This window comes from Acanthochromis polyacanthus, chromosome 17 (genome assembly GCF_021347895.1).
Source record: "Acanthochromis polyacanthus isolate Apoly-LR-REF ecotype Palm Island chromosome 17, KAUST_Apoly_ChrSc, whole genome shotgun sequence".
Taxonomy (NCBI): Eukaryota; Metazoa; Chordata; class Actinopteri; family Pomacentridae; genus Acanthochromis; species Acanthochromis polyacanthus.
In genome coordinates, this window is record NC_067129.1 from 13391463 (window position 1) to 13415004 (window position 23542).

The following is a 23542-nucleotide window of genomic DNA, read 5'->3' on the forward strand; positions in this document are numbered from 1 at the left end:
AGCCATCAAAGGAATTAACAATATTGTGGTACACAAATGTGTGACCAGATATTTTCATCAAACTACCAATTAAAGAGATGATCTTTTCCTTTATATCATTGATGAATAATACCAGCGTCACATTTTTATAAGAGTATTTTTGAAACTTATTTGGTTTTGAAGCAATTTGATATTAGTTTTGAAAACTAGGCCCCAAAATTACAGTTAGACATTATTATGACACACTCAGTAATTCCATTTAAATTCGTACATTTAAATCTAATAATTGCTCTTATGTACTGTGTGTGTGCTCATTAAGGCAGTCGTGTTTTTAGACCCTCCTCCCGACACTCTCATACTCTCATTGGCTGACCTAGTGGGGTTGGCATGGAAACACAGAATGAAGCATGCTAAATTAGGTTCCAAAGAGGCACATCGTTCCTCCAGAGGCAGAAACAGACACAAACACGTACAGACCATAGAAAGCCAGGGTGGCCTCAGTGCCTTGTGGGTGCTGTAATTTGTGTAACATATTTGGGGCAAGGGGCTGGCCTTAAAGATAAGAGAGACTGTGTGCAGGGAAGCACACAAACAGCCCATAAGCGAAGGGACTCTGAGCCAGCTTATGCAATACAGCTCTAAAAGTTTCCTTCCAACATGTTCTGCACTCAAGGCTGTTATTTCTATCATTTACCACCGTGAAAGACACACTGGAGGAAATCATGTGAATGGATGCAGACAAAAGGAAGCATTCACTGAATATGCCCGTCTTTAAAACCACAGGAGTCATATTCACACCAATACTTTCCAGTAATGAAGGGCATTCTGTAATTTATCCCTCTGCTTCATGATGTGTCCTCTTAACCAGCCTGATTCCTGCTCTTACAGGCGTGATTATAAATCTATAAGCCAATTTTTAAATGCCTTAATCCCAGATGACAGGTGTTACCGAGGAGCAGCCATGTGTTGTGTCAGAGCCTGAGGGAGACACTGCTCTTTTCTCAGGGAGATGGTGTTGCTGTCTTTAGCCTGTATCAGCACCTGATGTGGTGAAATCCTCGTGTTTCTCTCAGTGCAATTGGTGGTCCTCTCCTCTCAGCTTGCAGCCTCTGGCCTCATAAAGCAAACAGAGGTCTTTTTGTGTCACCTCTGCAGCCCATTTTAGTGAGACAAGAAAGAAGCATTCACCCTTTGTTCTTTACTCCTTATTCCTGACACCAGACTGCTCTTAACTTCACCCCATGACTTGGATCAGCCTCCCATCTTTAACCTCAGGTTTTGCTCTCATCACTAGTACCTTTTTATTGTGGATGGTCTTTATAGTTCACTCAAGCCTTTGCTATTAAAATAATTACCCGCCTGATCTCCTCTGCAGTGATTTCAAACTCATGATCCACTCAGTTGCAGGGGAAATTATACAGCAGATCCATTAGATGCGTTTTACACTAAGAATAGCAGTGACACACATTCCCGAACCCTTTTCCTGATAATAAGGTATGCATGTTAAGCGTTTCCCCTTGCGGCTGATTGGTCCGGCTCTACTGACATTCATGTGCTTACTATTCAGGTCAGTGAGCTTGGAGTGATGTTGGAATGATGCTTCTAAAAGGACAATCTGAGCCTCGGCTGTTGTAAGATGGTGAGCCCATGTGGGGATTAGTCAGTGAAAATATAAAAATGTTTTGTCATTCTGTTCACTCTCCTATTTAACTGTTCCCGAAATGACAGAGTTATGCAATTTCCTTTCAAGAAGCAGTAAATTATTCATACATGCTGATATTTCCTGATCCGTTTGCAAACTGAAGCAGTAGTTAGAACAGGATATAATTCACAACTTAAACCGATCTCATCTTGCTCGGTACTCATATTGTTTTATTGATTAAATAGGAAACAGAACAACATAGATGAGTCTCTACACAGAGATACTGCTCTCATCTGAGTATAGCTGGGGTAAGGATAAAGATGTGCCACTGTACGAGCTGGAGATCTCATCTCACCATCCTCTCTGTCTCGCTCAAATGTCCACGGTGCCATTCATAATGGCTGCTGTCCACAAAACCACAGTCCCTCCATTAGTTCACAGTGAGATCTGACAATGTTACATATAAGTAGATGGACACACAGGCGCTGTACAGTTCAACATCATGTGCAAAAATTAATGGCACGATTTCTGCTACATACATCCATAGATAGGTGTGGAATGTAAATTTGGTTGTTGCATTAATTTATAGAGCTCCTGCGGTTCATCTCCTGACATAAATAAAAGGTAAAGGGACTGGTTATTATCAAAGAGACTTGCTGGAAAGAAAGACAAAAAAGACTTGACAGTTCCTACAAAAAGTGGGAGTAACAAAAGTTAAAAGTACTGTAGAAAAGACTGAATAAATTCTGAGAGTCTGTAGGAAAAGCACCCTTAAAAAGGCACTCGCCCATGTTGTGTGAATGTGACCGTGTTCCCAGGCGACCTTTTATCTTGCTTTTCCTTAGTCACTGATGCTGCTGTGTGTCCAGGTGTGACCCCGAACCTTTCCTGAGTGCATGTCCAGTTGGCCCAGAACGAAAGAGCCAGGCTTGTTGCTTCAGCTCCCCGTAGAGATGTTTTGTGCTTGAGTGCTGTCGCCCTCCTCGACTCTGATACTGTTGCTTGTGGTGTAAGTGAAGCCAAGAGATGACAGAGAGACACGAGCCAGAATTACAGTATAGAAATGTGAATTTAAAAAGAGCGGTGCTGGGGAAAAAACTTACAGTCAGAGCCGTAGGATGTGTCATTAACTGATCCAGTCCACTGATTTATTTTCTCATCTGGGTGCTGCCGCCTGTACCTGCAGGTTTATTACCAACCCTGCGGACAGGGACCTTGGACACGGGTATCTTGGTGCGAGGGGCTTCTTTCTGAGGGATCTGGGAGGCAGTGTGAGATTGAGCGCCGTGCTTCACAGGGATCTTTGAGTCACGTGCTGAACTGCTGAGGACTTTCGGTGGTTGAATCTGCTGACTCTCCTCCTGGATGTGTTTTGAGGTGGGCACATTTGCCTCAACAGCGCTAATTTTATCTTTGCTCCCTGCATCATGTGAGTTGAAATGGGGCCTCTCTTCTTCCAGCACAGGAGTCGGCGGGTCCCTATTCAGTTCATTGTCAGCGTGTTGGTTGTCTCGGACAGGTAGCTTGGTCGCTCTGCCTCCTCCAACTACAGGTATTTTGCTAAGCCCCGATGGCTTTACCTGGGGCATTTTCTTTTCTCTTGGGGGCTCATTATGCAGTTCTTCTGTTTTGGATGACACAGCCTGAACTCTCTGAGCTCCCGTGATGTTTGAACTAGCCAGCTGCCCGTCCACTGATGCCAATCCACTTCCCCTCAGCTTAGCAGAGGCTGGAGCTTCACTTGGACAAGGTGCAGGGGTCAAAGGAGGAGAAGTGACAGGGCAAGGGGCAGTTGTAGGTGCAGGTTGAGCTTTGGGCTGAGAAACTGGTTCTTTTGATACAGATGTTGGGATACAAATAGGGGCAGGAGGGCCTGTAGCTACAGAAACTGGAATCTGAGCAGGGGCAGGAGGGGCTTTAGATTGAGGAATTTGCATTTGAGCAGAAGCAAGTGGATCTTTAGATACAGAAAGTGGGACTTGAGCTGGGGCGGGAGGGGCTTTCGATACAGAAACTGGAATCTGAGCAGGGGCAGGAGGGGCTTTAGATTGAGGAATTTGCATTTGAGCAGAAGCAAGTGGATCTTTAGATACAGAAAGTGGGACTTGAGCTGGGGCGGGAGGGGCTTTCGATACAGAAACTGGAATCTGAGCAGGGGCGGGAGGGGCTTTAGTTTGAGAAACATGCATTTGAGCAGGAGGAGGCAGATCTTTAGATACAGGAACTGGGATTTGAGCAGGAGCTGGGGGGGCCTTAGGGTGAGAGACTGTGATCTGACCCAAAATAGGAGGTGTTGGGGATGCTGTAAAGGCAACAGCATGAGAGGTGGGGGCTGAAATTGTTGTGGGAGTTGGGGGCATCTTATCTAAAGAGACTGGTGCAGGAGCGGGTTTAGCTGCGGGAAGAATCTTATCTAAAGAAGTTGAGGATGGAGTTGGGACAGATGCAGGAGAGGGTTGGGTTTTAGAGGAAGTAAAGGTAGAGGAAGAACATAGATCTGGAGCTCGTACAGGAAGGGGAGGGGTTTTATTTAGGTCCACTGGGGTAGAGGTGGGTGCAGGCTTAGAAAGGGATACTGAGTCTGCAGATGTAGTTGATGTGGGAGCTGTTGTCATCTTTGAGAGAATAACCGGTGCAGGAGAAGGTTTGGTTGTAACTGTGCTGGGCAGTGATACTGTCACTGGGGCTTTGAACTCTCCCGCAGTCATTAAGAAGGGTTTGTAGGAAGTTGATGTTTGCAAATTTGAACTGCTAGCTGAATCCAATTTAGCAGTTGGAGGTTGGGTAATGGCAGCAGTGATGGGAGAGGTATGGGCTACTGGTGGAGGTTTAGCAGACACAGGAGGTAAAGTAGCTACAGGACTAGGTTTACTTACGGAAGAAATCATTTGAGGAGGTTCTGCAATCTCTGAAGCCAGTTTGCTAGCTGTCGAGGTAAGAGTTGGACTGGCTGAAGGAGCCTTTACTACAGTGGCTGGGGTGTTCGGAGGAGCTGTAGTAGCTGCAGAGGTGGAGCTTGTTGTTGATTTAATTGTCGTCAAATGGGAAGACGTTGGAGCCGAAAGGCTTGCTAATGTTACAGGAGTAGTTGAGGGTTTTGTTACAGTGGGTGCAGGAGTTGATTTAATTTTAATGCTGGTAGAAGGCTCAGTGGCTGGAGCAGAGTCTGAGCTCAGTTTGACTGAGGAAGTAGTCAAAGTGGAAGATTTGGTGAAAGTTGTGATGATGGTGCTCGGCTTGGAAATGGGAGACAAGGTTGAAGTTGTCTTTGTCAGAGAAGTGAAGGATTGGGTCGAAGCTGTCATGGGGACAGTTACAGGAGAAGGCTTTGCTGTGGCAGCAGTGCTGACAGACGTAGAAGTCAGTGGAGAGGAGAGGGTGGGTGTGGAGAAGAGAGATGTGGATGAAGACGTGACTTCACTTAACACTGGACTGATAGCACTGCTGGCTTTCCCCCACTCTGCCTCCACATCAGCCATAATGTCTCCACCCCCTGTGATTGAGTCAAAGGTCAGGAGAGAGGAGATGTCTGCCAGCAGGCAGCTCAGACTCGTATCACCAGGGACCATGGGTGGTTCAGAGGTGGGTGAAGGTGGCACATGCTCATTGGTTTTACTCACTGTTGTCACTTGGGGAGTCTTTGACGGGGACGTTGCTGCACTGTCTGGAGTTGCTAAACTCTTGGTGGGCTCATAGCTCTCAGTCTCATCGCTGTCCAGAGAGCGAGGCTGGGATTTGGGTGTGAGGGTGAGGTCCTCTTTGATGATCTCCACACTATTGGCTCGGGATGACATGAGCAGTGGGCTCGGAGGGACTTCCTCCTTGTCCTCCTTATCCTTTGATCTGAACTTAACATTGCTGAAGAGACCCTTCAGCCCACGACGCTGTCTCCCCGTCGGCTGGGACACAGTTTGGACTTGGCGGTCCCCCACTCCTCTTCGGCCACCCCTCAGTAGTGACAAGAAGCTGAGGGATTTGGCCGAGCTGGCTGAAGAAATGGAGGTGCGAGCATGAGCAGCAGCCAGAACGCCATCTTCGCCAAGTGGTTCCTCGTCCGCCTGCTCCCTCTCTCCTTCACTCAGCTCCTGTCCCTTTTCCTTGTCTGACTCCTGCTCTGAATCTGGTGCAGGAGTCTCTGATAATCCATCAAGTGTATTGCTCCTGATAACAGGTGACTTGTTGTTTCCATCCCCTTTGCTTCGAATAGAAAAGATGTTACCTGGCTTGCGTTTGCCAAACAGCTTGAATCCTTTTCTGATTTTTCCACTTGGCTGAGATTCACAAGGCGGGGGGTCCGTGTTCTCCGTTTGTACATCCATCTTCTCTCTGTTTCCCCCCTTTTCTTTGTATCCTTAACCCTGCTGCAGTTGTTATTCCTCAGCCAGTGTATGGCGCATTTATATCCAGACTTTTATCTCCGTTTGCAGCCTCAGTCTACCTCTGCTGCTCTCAGCGTGTTTCTTTATCACTCGTCTGTATCCCTCCCTCCGTCTATCTTTCCCATCCAGCCCTTTCTCCTCTATTTCTCCCTTGAAAGCCCCTCCCCTTTGCCTCGTTTTTTTGTCTGGCTGCTCTCCCCGGTTGCTGTAGCAACAGAGGAGCTAAGCAGCTTTCGTCAGCAATGCAGAGCCAGGGGCTGTCATCAACCCACCCTGAACGCAGCTTTCTCTTCCTCCCTGTCTGATGACTCTGTTTACATAAACAGCAAAAACAAATGCCCCATTAATAGGGCCAAATATTGAATTCTGAATGATCTGGCTTTACATAAACATCTCACCCAGATTAATGCAGTTTGCCTCTATATGCAGCCTGATGTTAATGGAACGGATTTGCTATCGTTCTAAGTGAACTAGTCTTTGTCGCATCTGTTGTATTCAAGCATCATACAGTAACTCATTTCACTCTGTAAATAGTTGTATTAAATTCCAATTTATCAGTAGTTATTATGATAAAGTGCAACATTTTTTTTAATGTTTAAGTTTAGGAGATAATTAGAATTCCGACCTATATACGTGTATGTTCCTCTTTCTTTCTCCACCTGTTTAATGTCCTGCTAATTTCAAAAAGTAAAATTACAAAACATGAAAAAAACTAATACAAAAACTTAATATGAAGTCTAAATGTTGGTGTATCTAGTCTAAGGTCAAGTTCAAAGTGACCCTGTGACCTTTTGAGCGTCTCAACAGAGTCAACAACAGACGTGATAAGAACTTTTTTTTTGAGAATTGTTACATAATGGTCAATGAATGAATGGATTTCATTTAAGTGGTGGAACCAAGAGGGGGAAAAATCAGTGAACTTTTTGGAGCAACTGCTAAAATAGCACTTGTTTTCTTTATGTAATATGTGTTTGGTCCCCCTGAATAAAAAGTGAATGCGCATTTCTTATAATGTATAAATAATGTAAAATAAAGAGATAAAACGATTGTTGCTTTGACCAGGATAGTGATTTATGCTTTGTGGTGGTACATGTGTGGCCTCTTGTGGTTGCGTCAGAAACCGCATGTGGCTCTGCTCTTTCAAAATCCGCACTGAGAAGTCTGAAAATAAAGCTGCTGTCTCATCCACATGCATTCCCTGGCCCAAATAAGTCTGTGTGCAAGTAGGTCAGCCATCTTTGAATAAATCTGGCTATTTTTCTAGGCTGTGTTCAGACACAGAAGAGGGTTTGAAGACAGAGACTTCTAAAAGTGTCTGAAGAAAATGTTTCTCAAAGTGTTTTTAAAGAGGGGAATGTAGCCGGAATGGACAAACATAAGATTTGCAGTTTTATGTGTTTAGAATTTTATCTCCAGTACAAACAAATACATGCAGCATGGGTACTGTGATGAAAACATGCAATAATAACAAACAAAATACTGTGTTAGTATTTAGTTCCCCCTTTACTACAAAAAAAATACATCAGATGTCATTGCAGATCATTTCAACATTGACGTATCTCAAGCACATACACAGACACATTAACAAAAATAAATAGGTGTTTTTAATTACCCCCCTCTAGGGAAATGTAATCCTGCCACCCTGTTACCCTCTGTATGACTTTGTCCTAGTATGACAAAGTATATATACAGTATGATGATATACTTCTCTGTATATTGTGTATTTTGTAGATTTCAGCCTGAAAAAATAAAACAAATACACAAAGCTGCTGTCTTGTAGACACTTAAATGAGAAACAAATTAAACAATGTTAATCAGTGAGCTTTAGAGGGGCAGGTTGGCTGAGACTCAGTGTGTTCAGTGTTAAGCAATCTGGTAGTGGCTCTATATTTACTGCACATCTAACAAGAAAAAGAACAAAATCAAAAAAGAACCAAAAAAAAAAACTAAATCTGATCTTTCCTACATCAACTGTCTATCAAATAGAGTTTGCTCATTTGCACAAATGTTGAGATATGATGACATTTTTGCCTCCACTAGAAAATAAGGTTTTAAGTGGAATACAAAAACAGGTAAATAATTCCAGAAATAATGTCCCTGTAGACTATTACTTGGGCTGAAAGTAGTAATTTTGGTGAACCAAGTTTTGCCATCTAGGGGATATAGTTATGAACAAATATCAGTATCTTTTGTATGAAAAGTACAAAGAAATAAGTCACATAGTCATTGGATCCTTACGCTTAAATGACACAATGAGGTAAAGCATTATATCAAACTGAAGTTTGACTTTTTGCTGACTTCCTAACTTAGATAATCCTACACATCAGTGTTTATTTTTATCGTTGTGCCATCTCCTTTTTAGACATCGTGCTCCACAAGAGCAGTCTGCCAGTCTGCCATTTTGCCATTCAGGTTGTTGTCATGTGTCTCAGAAGGAAGTGCGTCATATGCACGATGGTACAAAAACCGATTGACCAGAGAGATGATGAACATCTCCATGATCATCATCTGCTGACTGAGCACTGCAGGACAGACAGAGAGAGAAAAAATAAAAGATTATGTTATATTTGACACACCAGCAGCAGATGAAGAAAGACATTCAGAATGTTTCTTACTGGATCCACGAGCCTGAGACGACAAAGGAGGGGCACAGGCAATGGTTCCATCCAAGGCCAGGATGTTAATGATTGACGTCTGCAGCTGACTCAATACTAGTATAAGCTGAGGAGAAAAATCAGTCATTGATCAGTTACTTACTGTATATACTCTATAGTGATACAAGGATTTACAGTACACAGTTATGTCCCTAAATAAGAGTTACGCCCTATGTCTCCTGAGCGAGTACCCTTGTAAATTCAGTTACAGATTGATTCTAATGTTCAGAAGGATTTAGGGTTTGGGACCATATTTAACATAAATCCTATTATTTCTGTGTGACATTTTATCTTTGGCTTCACTGAATAGGAATATAAACTTAATTGTACGGTAAAACCAACATTTTGATATGGATGAGTAAAAGAAACTTGCAATTCATTATTAAAGTTTAGGCAACTTAACTTAAAATTCTACATAAAGCAGCTGATGTTTTTATTTGTTTTTTTGATCCATAGTATTATGAAGCCCTGTCATATATGGTGTCGGAGGTGTTGACTCACTTGGTACATGGCATATTTGGCTATAATGTTAAGGCTGCGTAGAAAGCTGTTGGTGTTCATGAAGACGATGGCAACGGGCCAGAGAGAGGTGATGGTGAGGACGCCAACGAACGGGTTAATCCAAATGGCTGTTCCAGTGATCTCTAGCTGCAAAAGACAAAGAAATACTTAAATTTAATGCTATGTCTATTTACAATTATCATGATAAAATATGAAGAGAAGTACTTACATCAGAAAGATCAAAGTATCCATTCGTCCACAGTATTACAGAGAGGACAGAAAGCACAGTTTTTAGGATTGCATACTGCAGAGCACCTATCTTCAACAGGAAGAGCATTCCCCTGAATAATGCCAAACCACAGACAGATCAGTATTATAAATATGTACTGCCAAAATACAATGTGCAGTCAATACAGAGAGACATAGAAAGATTATATCATTTATATCACTGGGATTACATTAATAAAAACAATTCTCAGTTTAGAAAAAAATAGCAGCAAAGAACACAGAATTGAGATATAAGTGCCAGAAGAGTAACCCCCAGATTGTAATAAAAAGTATACATACCGTGACATGGGCACTTGGGGTAAACAGACGCAGCAGCAGCAGCAGGGTCCCGTGCTGATTTTAAAGGGTGTACCAGAAAACCGCTCCAGAAAAGCGCTACTGCCCCCCAACTCCTGGAGCAGCAGAATCAACACCTTGTACACCACGACTGCAAAATAACTACAGATAGAAAGAAAATACACAAGAAATCCTGTTCAACTGAGTGCTGAACTTAATTTTCAGTGTGTGATACTTTAGTTAAATTTGTTTGTGGCATACATGTGACAACAACCTGTTGTCACATGTATTTATTACAAATACACACAACCTCCCTGCATGGAATTTACTGCTGTAGGTGAAAAATTCCATTTAAAAAATCCCTGCATTTTATTTAAAATCAAATTTAAAAAGTGAGTACACTGCAGATTTTTTTTTCCTCTGAACATTTTAAAAAGGTGATACAGTCAAACATCTGTCACATAAAATTAACATTTTGCTGTCAGTCTTAGTAAATAGATTTATCCCACTTTCAGTGAATCTTTTTCAAATCTTTGATCTTTAGTGCTTGGTGTTTGCAATTAAAGTTTATCATGCCAGGTTCTGAAGAGCTTTATGAGGTCTTCAGCAGCAACAGTCTGAACTGAACTTCTGAGGTCTTGGCACAGCATATCAATTGAATTCAATTCCAGACTTTGACTGGGCCACTCCAAAACCTTAACTTTGTTCTTTCTGAGCCACTCAGAGGTGGACCTGCTTGTGTGCTTTGGGTCTTCATCATGCTGCAGGATCCATTTGTGCTTGAGCTTTAGGTCATGAACTGATGGGTGGAAATTCTCCAGGAGGATTTTTCTGATGGAGAAAAGAATTCATGGCTCCATCAATTATGAGACGTCATCCAGGTCCAGTGGAATGTGGCTTTGTAAGCATTTCCAGACTGATAAATGTCGATGACTTTGTCTTCTGTTCTTTAATTTCTTCAGAATGTGGTATCATGTTCTGCTTTTTGAGACCCTTTAGCTACATCAGAAAGCCAGACAGGTTCTATTTAGTGATGTTTTGGTTCAACAAGCCTGGCAGCATATATCATATGTGAGTGTGGCTGGGAAAATTGAACCAAACTGCTGGGGGCAATTACTTTTTCACATAGGACAGCATTCTAGTTACTGATTAAGTTGAATTCTGCTTCATTTCAAAGTGTCCTTGAAGGTAATGTGAGACCATTTGTTCAGGAGATAAAATTTAACTGGAAGTGGAACTGCCAGCAGGATAACAATCTTAAACACACAGCGGAGCCACTAAGAAATGATTTAAAAGTGGAGTTATGGAAGGGCCAAGATAAAGCTTGGATCTGAATCCCAGTGAAATGTTGTCAGGGCATGAAAATGGGCAGAGCATGCGAGAAAATCCTTAAACAGTTTGCGGCTGAATTAACTGCTTTTGGTTAAAAATTTCAACATACCAATGTCAGAGACTAATGGACAAATATTGAAAATGACAGCAAGAAGTTATTCTTTCTACATTCACCCCCAAGTGTCAAAATATAACACAGTGTAGGACATTGTCTGTAGCTAGTAAATAAATGATTAAAAAGCCTATTTACCACATAGTAGGGTTTGAATGATCTTTATGAATAAGTACTGCTCCCAAGAGATGTGTTCTTTTTCAAATACACTACCACACAAAGGTTTGGGGTCACTCAGACAATTTCATGTTTTCCATGAAAACTCATCAAACTCATGTGCTAGCATAATTGTACAAGGGTTTTCTAATCATCAATTAGCCTTTCAACATGTTTAGCTAACACAATGTAGCATTAGAACACAGGAGTGACGGTTGCTGTACTTCGATGTAGATATTCCATTAAAAATCATCCGTTTCCAGCTACAATAGTCATTTACCACAGTAATAATGCCTAGACTGAATTTCTGATTAATTTAATGTTATCTTCATTGAAAATAAATGGTTTTCCTTCAAAAATAAGGACATTTCTAAGAGACACCAAACTTTTGAATGGTAGAGTATATATATTTTAAAAACAAGTGTTCTAAAGTTTATGTGGCTTTTTTTCTTTTAATCTATCTGCAAACAGTCTGACAGCCTCCATGCCTATATACAGTGACCATCCGGCTGTGTCAGAGGCCATTGATAAAAAGATAAATAATTTAGATAACAGTGTGGGGGGGAGTTCACTGCAAAGCCGATCACACAGTAGCTTTAAGATAACATACTTGAAGTCGTTGTTGGGCAAAAGAAGAAAAGGAAAGCAAATGCAGATAAGCGATAACATCTGGAAATACAAAATATTTTCTCGGAATTCAAAATCTTTAAAATGACAGCCTATCTCGTCATCATTTACTCTAGAATATGGACAAAAACCTTTTCGGAGATGTCAGTGAAATAAACCATGGACTGTATGAGAAAATAATTTTCTTGTGCACTGATTTAAGTGTAGTTGAGAGAAAACGCACCAATTCGATGCCATGTCTGTGATCATGACTGCTCTGGGGATCCACATCCCAAAGCAGGCCATGGTGGCGATGACCTGAAACAGAATACAAAACACACAATTACAACATCAGCAGTGCTTTAAAAATAATATTAATATAGCTGTTTAGCTATAATATGTTTCCCTTTCTGTGTTGCAGTCAGATTTCTGGTTGTATTTCAAAGAACCTTGTGTCAAAGCACTTGAGAATTGATAATTATATTTCTGTTTAGTTTCAGAATCAGCAGCATATTATAAAGTGTGATCAGGCCTGAATGCTTACTGGTGCTGCACCGCTGACCCAGATGATGGTCGTCTTCTTGGGGTACGACACTTTTTTATAAATATAGACACACTGTTCGAGGTACAGCAGCAGGGAGACGCTGGACATGAAGGTAAGCATGGCATACAGGCACAATCCAAACGTATCTAGGTCTGATTTAAAGCAATAAGAGATGAGACAGAGAGAGGAGATTAGATTATGTAACAGCATATTACAGACAGAAGCAACACAAATGAGGTGATTTTTATTGGAAAACAGAAATCAAATGAAATAGGAATGCAGCTTTTTTTTAAAAAAAAAAAACACCTCTCATCAGACAACAGCATGAACATGGTGGCAAAGCTTTTTTGTCACGCTGACCTCTCCACCAGTAGATACAACCTCGTTCAGTACAAATGAATGATTCATTCTCACTTTGTGGGACATTGTTCAAAGAATTGAAGAAGAAACCAAGACTTTCAGACTCACTCAGGACATTGCTAAGTGTAACTGTAACTGTAACATTTGCTGTAACTGGTTGATAAGGAAACACTATCAGCTTGTAGATAGTAGTAATGAGGGCCACTTACGCTTCAGCATGTCTCCTGCCAGTGGAGGCTCTTGTAAACAAGCCGGATCGATGGTGACATTCAGGGATTCCTCCATGGCAAGCAGATATTCCTCTTAAAAAATTCCCAAAAAGATTGAAGTTTATAAAGCAAGAGCCAGTAACACGTTGTAATTGTAAAAGTCTACTAAAACAGTCTTTACATTGCCGTGTCTGGCCGTTGATCTGGCAGCGAGCGAGCGAGCGAGCTGTACACCTTAAGTGACTGACAGAGTAACAGTGTAATGACACTGCTCGTAAGTTTATGGGCTGAGGCTGTCACTCATTCATTCACAGACCTAAGAAAAAGTAATTAAAAAAACAAACACCAAGGTCAGAGTTTAAAATGAAGGGGTGAGACATACTGCACACACCGACAGATATGAACTTTGACAGGGTGTGATGTTTCCTTCCTAGTAAATATAAAAAGCTAAAGATAAAGAGGATTCCTTCATGCTTGAACTGTGAGAGACGTCTTGTAATTCGGCTCCATTAAATTGCAATTTTGTCCAAAGTGACTTGCAAGAAAGCCCAGAACTGAGAGTGTGTCCCAGTTTGCTGTTCAGAAGTTGGCTCATGAATTGTGTAGATTTGTTGATAATATTAGTTTGTTGTCAGCATCAGTTTCAGCTGAAGTCAGATGTGTGGTCCAGAAACTTGTGGTTGGATACAAAAACATTTTAGTCAGGTTTAACTCAAAGTAAGACATGTAACTGTCCTTCAGTTCAGTTCAGTTCAGAAAATTTATTTCAAACCTGCACACAGCTCTTTTAACAACAGACATAAAAATATATCTCGGTTTGAAAAGGGGATGGATGAAGCAAAAGCTTTTAAATTTCCAACCCCCCACGACACACTCAAAGAAAAATGAATGTTTTAAACATTTTACACAGTCCAATAATAGTAGTAATCAAAGAAATCCCTCAAGACAGTCAGAATCATATGGTAGGTGGAAAAAAAGAATAAATTCTGTGTGGGATTGTTGATGAAAAAATCAAGAATAGTTCTTCATAAAGAATCTAGAAGTCGAAAGGTTCACAGTAAAGCTGAGAACTGAGGCTCCCACAGCTTTATCTGACGCAGTGTTATGGAGAGTTGAACGGCACCGAGGTCGTTCAACTCTCCCTGGCTAATAATCATCCAGTCTAGTTCCCAGCTCTTCCTTATTCCTTCATCAGGGAAAAAGTCAGCTTAAGTCAAGTGTCTAGAAAAAGGGAAGAGAACAGTCTTGAGCTATCATTATCTCTGTGTATGACTTAGCAGCACTTATGCTGTACTTGAACCTTTTCTTATAACCTTCAAATTCCTCTGCTGACTCTTAAATGCTAAAGAGCTATGAACTAGATATGTATATTTTGCTTGAAAGGTTTATTTTCATGGAGGCTGGGCATCATTTTAATATTACTATGAACCGAGAGATTATTGTTGCTCATACAGTTTTTTCTACAATTAACTGAAGATGGATTTTCAAATCAAATGGGCACATGATGTGACATACTTTCCTTGGTGCGCACACAACTCCAGTGATGAACAATTTAGATTTAACAAGAGCCTATTGCCATCTTTGTGGCTCTATGGGCCTGTAGTTAGGCTGTGGGCGTAATGTTACAGCATTTGAGCGTGTAAGAATACTAAACATTTGATAATTAGTGCCAAGCTCAACAGATGATATGATGATGCTGAAGGACAATAAAAATTTACCTGGTCAAGAAGTTGGTGTGCACCTTATTCATCCAATAGAGACATTTAAGTTACAATGTATTACACAAAGCAGACATTTATGAAGGGGGAAAAAACGCAATGCAAAAGACAGTCATAAAAAAACAAAAAAGCAAACTGAGTGATTTAAACATACTAAGGAGAAACTATTGTTAGTAACCTTTCAGTCAGAAGGTTTCTGTAAGACGATCTCATCTGGAAATCAGGCTCATAAAGAGTTAAGAGGTCTCAAATGCAAGTTACTGCTTGGTTGTGTAAAACTTTTTAAACGAGGAACGAATTCTTAAAAACAATTGAAAAACTAACTGGTATCCAGTGAAGTCCTTGAAGAATGTGGTTACTTGTATTACATCAAGTTAACAGCCAAACAGCAGCATTTTACATTAACAGAAGCAGAATGAAACAAGGCTGCTCAGTCTTCATCACCAGCAAAGAAAGAATACATGAAGCAAAAACCCTTCAAAGATTTCAGGCCCCTTGTTCAACTTAGATGGCTAATGGGCCCAAACCACACATAAAATGACAATTACTCTTTCTTGAGGTATTTCTGACTTAAAGTCATTGAGATTGCAGAAATTTCCGGACATCCAGTTTTTAATGTTAGACAGGGAGGACAGTAACAAGGAACTGTCATTACTACTGGACTGATGTGGGACACAGTTGTGTCAAGAGCATAGAGTTTGTAATCGATGTTATATTCAATTAGAATTTGTCCCTAAGGGAAAAAAAGATATGAAAAATAATAAAGGACCTAGAACAGAGCCCTGTGGAACTCTACGAGCAACCAGGGCACTTGAATAACATTCCATTCACCAGTTTCTGCTGAGAAGGATTCATTTGACAAATAAGAAACAAGCCAGTGTAAAGTCACATTACTGATCCCAACAAATGATTCCAGACTGTCAAAGATATGACAAGATCAACAGACCAACTGGTTAAATCAAGTTAGCTGGTTATGATAAACATCTGGCTCTACAGTCAGTCCTTTGCAGAGTTGTTCCACACTGAAGGGAGAATATTAAATTCCTTTTAGGTGTAATCAATCACAGCACACTGCATAGTTTCTCACGTTACATTTATTGTCATACAACAATTTCTGCATGAATTTTTCTCAATAAAAAGCAGGGATTTTTTTTTTTGTTTGTTTACAGGTTTAACTACACTTGCAGCTCAAACTGCCAGGTGGTTCATTCAGCCAAGTTCAGTCAGAGAAATTAGTTTTTTTAACCTACTGCAGATACACAGGGTACTAGTATTAGCTACACAAATGGACCCGTCGCTCAGGCCGTGTCCACTGAAACAAATGTGTGTTTTAATGCAAAATGCACCAGTAGTGCAATAAGAAGCAGTTATGACACTCTTGGATCGCTGGTATATAGGTATATAAAGTCCGTCTTATCTATCCTTGTGTGGGCCCAAGGACACAATGTACCAAATGCCACTGACCTTTCTGACATTATCTTCAAACCATTTTTATTGTGCTTCCATTTTGTGTTCTTTGCTTTTCATAATTTCAAGTAAATCTCAAGTTCAAACTGGTGAAAAGACATGCAGAGACTGATGTCAAACTGGTACTGTTATACAGATGCAAAGGTAAAGTGGCAATTCAGAATCTAGCATGTTTTTAGATAAAAAAAAAAAAATCATACAAATAAAATCAATATGCAAGTAAAGACAATGTAATTTTAACAAACAATAAAAACAAATTGAAAACGTTTGTAGAGAAACGAAAAATGTACATCTTACTGATCACTTCTCTGTATTACAGGTGATCTATTGGTGGCTTAAATAATTATTTGGAATGAGATTAAACCATTTTAACTGGATTTGGTCCTCACATTTAAGCTTATATCATCTGTCATCATTATTGTATAAAATGTAAAATGCAAAAAATAAATATATGAAAAGTGTAAACAAAAAGACTTTCAAATTTCATCATGTAAACTAAACAAAATTTGAGACCATTTAAGAACTGACAACTGGTCTTAATAATTGCACTGTGCTTGAAGCTAAGAACTGACAGGACTTATTGCACACACTGACGGTTGAAATGTGTCTTTATATTATACTACTGTTATCATACAAATCTTGCTTTTGTCACTCCAACTGCTCTACAAACATTCAAGGTTTAGTCATTTAAAGCTCAGTTAACACTGATAGAGGATAAGTGTCTGGTTGAAATGTGTAAAGCAGTTAATGAGTAGAGATAAACACAGACAATGGCGACACACACTGGCTCCCAGAGTTTTTCAGATGATAAGTACATTTGAATGTCTTTGGCTTAATAACAAAGACAAAATCTCTTCTCTTCAATCACTTCTGCTTCAGACTGGTGCAGTCTACGAGGTTGCTGTAGAGTCTCTGTTGACACGACAACAGTATTGCTGTGGTGCTAGTTTAAAGCACACTAGATGAAGAATGTCCATTAATGTACATACATATAAAACATGTGGTCTGAGGCTGTGCTGAAACTCTAAATGAGGGTGGAGGATGGCTCCTGTGGAGGTGCTGATGCTCCTGCTTTAAGGCATCATACTTGAGATCTTCACAGATGTGCCTGCGACCTGCAGCAGCAGCAGACAAAGAATACATGAATAAACAAAGGAAAAAAAATCCAAGCTGTCAGAATTCAAAAATATGCCCACATACCAACTATGGTTCACTCTCCATTGTCACAGAAACTATCTGGCCTCCATCTGAAAATGAACAGTAAGGACACAAGATGCTTCAGGAAGTTTTCATGGTTGCTTTTTGAGCAAATTACAAAGAATGCTAAAAATTAAAATTGAGAAAATGCATCAGCAATGCACCAGTTTTCTCTTTGCTGTCATCCTCGGTGTGTTGCCCATTGTTGCCAAGCACACAAGGGTTGGCCTCTCCATCAACAGGGCTGTAATTAAAGTCAGAGCAAAGATGAACACACAGCAAACACAACAGAAAGAACTGATGTGAATTATTCAGAAATAACAAGAATACTGGCCTTTTGCCATTCTGCTGGAGGACACTGTTTGCTTGTTCAGGATCTAGGTGCACCAACCTTGTGACAAAGGAATGTCCATCTCCCAGACTGAAAAAATAGAGATGAAGAGTGCATTAGTAAACATGTTGGAAGTAGTATTCTTTTATTATTATCCTACTTCGTCCACTCTGTTAAAGGGGTCTTAACAACAACATTAGATAGATTGGCATCGTGTAGACAAGCAGTAGTACCGTCTATTTGTTAGTATGATTTACTGCTACTACCTAGTGATTGAAAGCTTATCACATCAGCATTGACTCACCTTGAGAAAACAGGCAACATCCAGTACTCTGCTTGGTCTCCAAACACCTCAGCTACATTTCGTCCAAAGCCTAGAGAAAACCCGTTTTTGTCTGGACCATTTGTGAAGACAGGAGCCCTAAAAGCCTCTGAAAAAATTTGTAAAATGCAGGTAATCGGTGATGATTCTTTTAGAAGACACAATAAACATTAGAATTAGTTTCATAGGTATTTGTAGCTACCTATAGTGGTCCTGTTCTTTCCAACAAGCCACAGATGGTAGGTGAGGAGAGACACGATGCTGATGAAGAACAGGGCCGCCACAAAGAACAGAAACAAGATGTGGAATTTGGCGTGTGTGTCATCCAGTTGTTTCTTCAGAGGGCAAAAAAAAAAAAAAAAACAGCGTTAACCTTGTTAGTCAGTAAGAATATTTTCATTTCTCATGTCATGTCCTCTTTTCCAAAACAACTGACTCCAATTAGGGGGAAAATGTTATATTATTTTTACCCTGTTGCCTTAGTACAGCATCTCAGCTTTGCAGAGGACAAATCAAGAAAATGACACCCTCCATCGTTGTCACAGTATGTTTTGCTATAACACATTATACTACTTCTCTGTTAAAGTAGAGACAGGAGCCATTGTCATGTAAAGCAGCAGCTGAAGAGGATCCTCTGACAAGCGATCACATGACACACTTGTGCAACACAGTGACACTTCTGTAAATTAGTGGATACCTTCTAATCCAGCCAACAGTGGCTGATCACTTAACCTTTAAATTGAATTTAATAATTAACTATGTTGTCCTTCACAAAACGTAGCTCGTTTGATTTCTCACCAAAGAGTCAAGATGTCGAAATGTGAAAGAAACCACAATAACACTTTCTATCCCCAATGCTTCCGTGGATCATATTAATAAAAAAGGCCTCTAAAGTTCCACAACCACAGCAAGCGTGAACATGCAAGAACGAGCACATCACAAAAAAAAAAAAAAAAGAAGTTTCTCTACTCACGGTCCAGAATTTGATGAAATATCGGACGACTGTTGCACAAATTACTGCACAATAGAGTGAAGCGTAGGCCAAGAATAGGACAAAGTACTTGTAGTTTGAAAATCCGACACAGTTATTCACCCTGACAGAAAACCAGAAAGAGAAAGTAAAATGTGAGTATCTCTCCATGTTTGTTTCTGCAGTAAACAGTTTATTTTACAATAAAACAAAAAATATAGCCAGAGCTGACGATGAAGTAAATCTTACCAGGGGCAGTGATGGTCCATTTTCAGCACACACCTTCAAGAAAAGGAAAACAGACATCCTATCACTACGTGAAACAACACTGTACTGATTCACTTAACCAGTGGTTCTTACAATATTTGATCTGCTGAAAATGTCATCATGAGGGAATATGGAGGGCTCAAAGTTTAACAAACTGCTAAATTTATCAGGTTATTTGTATATAAAAACTGTTAATGCACAATTTCAAAACTTAAAAGTAATATAAACTCAGTATTTGTAGCAATAAGAAACCCTGTGTTTCACCTCTATCACTGAATATCAACATATCTGCATTTATTCTTCAGTTTCCCTGTAATTTTTTGGTTACCAAAAACTGCAGCTAATTTGTTACAGCTGGTAATAACAACGTTTAAATGTATTTGCTCCCTAGAGGAAACACAAAGTAAATAAACAAAAACCAAAAACTGATGAGCCCAAGTTATAGAGAATGTACACTGAGAAAACACTCACATTTCACAGGTCGAGCAGTGATGGCAGCGGTCAGGTTTGATTACCTGGCAGTAGTTACAGTATCGGATGGCTATTCAAAGAAAACAAAAGCAGCATTGTTAAAGTATTACTCGATAACTTCTGCTTATTTTCAACCTCACATACTTTAAGATGGCAAAAGAATCCAAGGTGTATTCTGCACTTTGAACTGACTTTGATGATTAAACTATAATTCATTTTATTATTTCTACATGTTTAATAAAGGCAATTATTTCCACAAAGTGTCCTTTCAAACATCCCATTGAGACTACGCAGGTAAGATGACGACTGTTGATTAGTAGATGAGGCAGGAGCAGCCTTCTAAGAAAACAAAGCACTTGAGTCCAATCCTCCTGACGCACTCTGTTCCATAAACATGAGGCCAACAAACCGGAAATGTGTTAACAAAGAAACATCATCTTATAGTCTCATTTGCAGCCTTGTCCAAAAGAGGAAGACAATTTAGCAACACATTTATGCAACTTATTTTATATTGGTTTCACAATGTTATGCACGTTAGAAAGATGAACTGAACGGTGAGGAAAGCGTCTCTATGTCCTGTACAAGAGTCTTCCCTGGTGGCTTGCTTTAATTCCACCAGTGGGAGTTAAAAACATAAGTCAACCACAGTCACTGATGACGCTGTGCTGAAGCCTCACCTCCTCCAGCTGTTCGTGTATACACAGGTAAACTTCTCGCCACTTTCTTCAGGATCTCCTGTTGCGCCTCAGCTCGCTCCTCCCTCTCATACAGTTCCTTCTCTTGTCTGGGCAGACCGAACTGACAGGAGGAAAAAGACAGGAGTCAGAAAAATGGCATATCGTACATTTGTAGGCAACATTGTTCTATTCTGCGCACAAGTTTGACAGAAACACACTCTGTTGACTTACTGCTTTTGAGGGGCTGGCTGGTGTAGACCAGATAGTTTTCCAGTATGCCCATATAAACATGGCGAAGGCAATATGAAAGACGACCAAATAGCTGACTGTTGAGAGAGAAATTTGCAGTTACATCAGCAGCTCTGCTATAAAGGGCAGCAATTAATACGGAATAATTACTATGAATGCAGTAATGAAACGTGTGTGTGAGCATCACTTACTTCGTTCTGCATTATTTAAGATTGTATCTTCATAAGGGAGGGAAAAAATAAACATATTAGTTAGCGTTAATGAACGTCCAAAGAACACATGACTGCACATCACGCCATCGCACACACAGGAACACACACGCCACCTCCTTTCTCACACCATGTGGCAGCAGCCTGGCACGGCCAGCAGTGGCCATCCCATAACAGAGAGCTTTGTTTAGGCAGCAGGGATGTCCCTGTTCTGAGCACAGCAGCTGAGTAACAGACATAACTAAAGTACAGATACATGCTGATACCAGTATAGTCAGTTCCAGCCACAGACTAATGATAAGAAACTTACTGAGTGCTGGGGCAACAAACACTACTTATCAATAATTGGTGAAAAATACCATAAACATGCTCGGTGAACTGCATTCAGACCTTGCAAAGATATGCAATAAATCGATACTAATGCACACATATTGATCACATTATGAAATACATTACGAGACGAAAATAGAAAGTCCTGCTCATTGCTGACAGATGAATGAGCTTTCAGCTGCATAAACAAACCAGTATTTCTTCTCAGTCATTCAATTAACCAATAACTTGTCTTAATCATTCTGGAAACTATATAAAAAAAAAGAACAGAAAAGAAAATCTGAAACGATTTGATCCTGTTAAGCACCAATATTTGGATTAGGGAAGCATAGACAAATCATTGTTCATAAAAAAATTAGAAAGTTTAACCTTTTTCACTCTTCTGCAGCCCTCATTACACCGTCACATCGACAATGAGTAACGTGATTTATCATAGAGCTGCAACTATCAATCAATTAATCTATTAAACTGTTAAATTATTGTGCAAATAATGCAATGCTTTCATATATTATCAATTATCAATCAGCATTCAAAAACTAATCATTTAAATTATTTGATTCAAACTTCTTCAATTTGAATATTTTCTAGTTTCTGACAGTAATTTGAATATGTTTGGCTTGAGCACAAAACAAGACATTTAAGAACGTCATCTTGGGCTTTAGGAGACACTGATCAATATGTACCCCTCTTTTCTGAAACTTTATTGACCAAACTAATTAATTAACAGAAAAAAAAATAAGCTTCAGGCTTATCAATGCTTAAAAAATCATTAGTTCCAGCCTCAATATAACACAAGCAACGCTAAAAATGTAATTTGTGGTCAGTTAAGAGGGCAGGTTTGAGCCAGAATTAAGACTGCTTATCACAGAAACACAAAAAAGGGAGATAAAAGATGACAGTCTGGTCAAACCTGGGCCATTTATATTGCAAGTACAAGTCTAAAGCTGTGAAAACAACATGAACTGATTTGTGTCCATTCATTCATAAAACACACGACAGAATTTAAACAAAACAAAAACATCAGAGAAAGTTTCAAAGTTTCTTGCACCTTCACCCCAGTCAGCTGACCTTGTTAAGTCTAATGTTAGCCGGTGCATTACAACTATTGTAATAAAGTTATGAATTATTAACCGACAACAGTGTTTTCTCTTACAGTCTGACTGAAAAAAAGTTCCTGCTTATACATCTTATATGCACTACTGTCATGAAGAAACCCAAAAATGTGAATTTTTTAGCAGACACGAACCAATGCTTCCGCTGCAAAGGTTTAATGTATTTAAATGTATGCAGCCTTGGTTTTAAATCTCTCTTCAACTAGCTTATCAAAGTTGTCACCCCTGAAACTGTCAACACAAGCACGTATCCGTCCCGCGGAGGCTAAATGCTGATAAAAGTGGTTGTACTTACACACACACAGCTCCACAACATAAGCGTAGTAGGACCAGCCGACAACCAGGTTGATAAACAGGACAGGCACCCAGTTCAGAGCCCGTTTACAGCACCTCAGCGCAGGAGAGGGCGCCATCTTTAATCCGTGCAAGACGTTAGCTGGCGGTGACGTCATGACCAGGGGTTTAAATGATCAGCCACAAAGATGCTGCGACGCCAAGATAGTTCACCGAAGCACTTCACCCGGGCACATGCGCAGATATGTTTGTGGAAGTGAAAAATTTATTTTTTCCATCTATTTTTTTTAATCTATGGCTAAAACATTGCATGACTTTGATTTAGCTTGAGCCGTTAAAAGAAGACACGCAACTATAACACAAATAAATGCCCCGTTATAAGTTTTTCAAGCTCGACAATCTATTATCGGACAGAAATTTATCTTGCATATCACTATCTTTGGCTGAATTGATCATTTTCTTCATGGTGACATTCATATCCATCAGACCTATGTGTATTTGGGATTAAAATACACTAAAGAGTGCAAACAATTCAAGTAGCAGAAAACCGAAAATTCAAAAAAAGATGTGGTGAGTTAAGGGACACAAGGTTAAACAGAACTTGAAATAAAGCTGTGATAACTTATTATTTTGGCCAGTTGGGGGCAGAGGAACTCCATAGCAATATGGAAACTCAGTACTTCATAAAGTTATCATAGACTTGTCAGCAGTCACATGCATTGACCTTGATCTAGAATTGCATCTGTGGTCATTTTATAGCATTTTAAAGTTCTTATAAAAAATATAATTTAAACCTTTAAAACACACAGTAGATTTTTCTTTCCCACATCTTCTGCTTACAGCATATGTCTTTCTCATGGCCATATTAGGGTGAGACAAGGCCTGAACAT

General features: G+C 39.9%; 3 protein-coding genes across 3 annotated transcripts; all 3 read right to left on the reverse strand.

Annotated features, from left to right (window-relative positions):
* Nucleotides 1–1825: 1825 nt before the first annotated feature.
* On the reverse strand, nucleotides 1826–6174 carry si:ch211-244c8.4 (APC membrane recruitment protein 2). Its single transcript, XM_022190532.2, has 2 exons — nucleotides 2725–6174; nucleotides 1826–2622 (listed from the first exon to the last, which is right to left on the reverse strand). Exon 1 carries the CDS (start codon nucleotides 5938–5940, stop codon nucleotides 2770–2772), a length of 3171 nt encoding a protein of 1056 aa, XP_022046224.2. The 5' UTR covers nucleotides 5941–6174; the 3' UTR covers nucleotides 1826–2622; nucleotides 2725–2769.
* A 1282-nt stretch (nucleotides 6175–7456) lies between these two features.
* On the reverse strand, nucleotides 7457–15729 carry LOC110948817 (organic solute transporter subunit alpha-like). The gene is made up of 8 exons (XM_022190534.2): nucleotides 13039–15729; nucleotides 12470–12621; nucleotides 12170–12243; nucleotides 9723–9881; nucleotides 9385–9496; nucleotides 9156–9302; nucleotides 8616–8721; nucleotides 7457–8522 (listed from the first exon to the last, which is right to left on the reverse strand). The coding sequence occupies exons 1-8, from the start codon at nucleotides 13112–13114 to the stop codon at nucleotides 8359–8361; spliced, it is 990 nt and encodes a 329-aa protein (XP_022046226.1). The 5' UTR covers nucleotides 13115–15729; the 3' UTR covers nucleotides 7457–8358.
* A 103-nt stretch (nucleotides 15730–15832) lies between these two features.
* On the reverse strand, nucleotides 15833–22803 carry zdhhc20a (zinc finger DHHC-type palmitoyltransferase 20a). The gene is made up of 13 exons (XM_022190533.2): nucleotides 22654–22803; nucleotides 20899–20925; nucleotides 20690–20784; nucleotides 20459–20579; nucleotides 19782–19851; nucleotides 19293–19325; nucleotides 19047–19167; nucleotides 18276–18408; nucleotides 18056–18182; nucleotides 17755–17841; nucleotides 17585–17664; nucleotides 17424–17470; nucleotides 15833–17338 (listed from the first exon to the last, which is right to left on the reverse strand). The coding sequence occupies exons 1-12, from the start codon at nucleotides 22769–22771 to the stop codon at nucleotides 17427–17429; spliced, it is 1056 nt and encodes a 351-aa protein (XP_022046225.1). The 5' UTR covers nucleotides 22772–22803; the 3' UTR covers nucleotides 15833–17338; nucleotides 17424–17426.
* Nucleotides 22804–23542: the final 739 nt, after the last annotated feature.

Excerpts from the sequence above, each read along its gene's own strand:
- zdhhc20a (XM_022190533.2), bottom strand. The coding sequence starts at position 22,771 with ATGGCGCCCTCTCCTGCGCTGAGGTGCTGTAAACGGGCTCTGAACTGG. Across the intron at positions 19,852-20,458 it reads TACACGAACAGCTGGAGGAG|CCATCCGATACTGTAACTAC; the intron begins GTGAGGCTTCAG and ends TTCTTTGAATAG. Across the intron at positions 18,183-18,275 it reads AAAGAACAGGACCACTATAG|AGGCTTTTAGGGCTCCTGTC; the intron begins GTAGCTACAAAT and ends AAATTTTTTCAG.
- LOC110948817 (XM_022190534.2), bottom strand. The coding sequence starts at position 13,114 with ATGGAGGAATCCCTGAATGTCACCATCGATCCGGCTTGTTTACAAGAG. Across the intron at positions 12,622-13,038 it reads GGCAGGAGACATGCTGAAGC|ACCTAGATACGTTTGGATTG; the intron begins GTAAGTGGCCCT and ends GCTTTAAATCAG. Across the intron at positions 12,244-12,469 it reads GGGTCAGCGGTGCAGCACCA|GTCATCGCCACCATGGCCTG; the intron begins GTAAGCATTCAG and ends ATTCTGTTTCAG.
- si:ch211-244c8.4 (XM_022190532.2), bottom strand. The coding sequence starts at position 5,940 with ATGGATGTACAAACGGAGAACACGGACCCCCCGCCTTGTGAATCTCAG.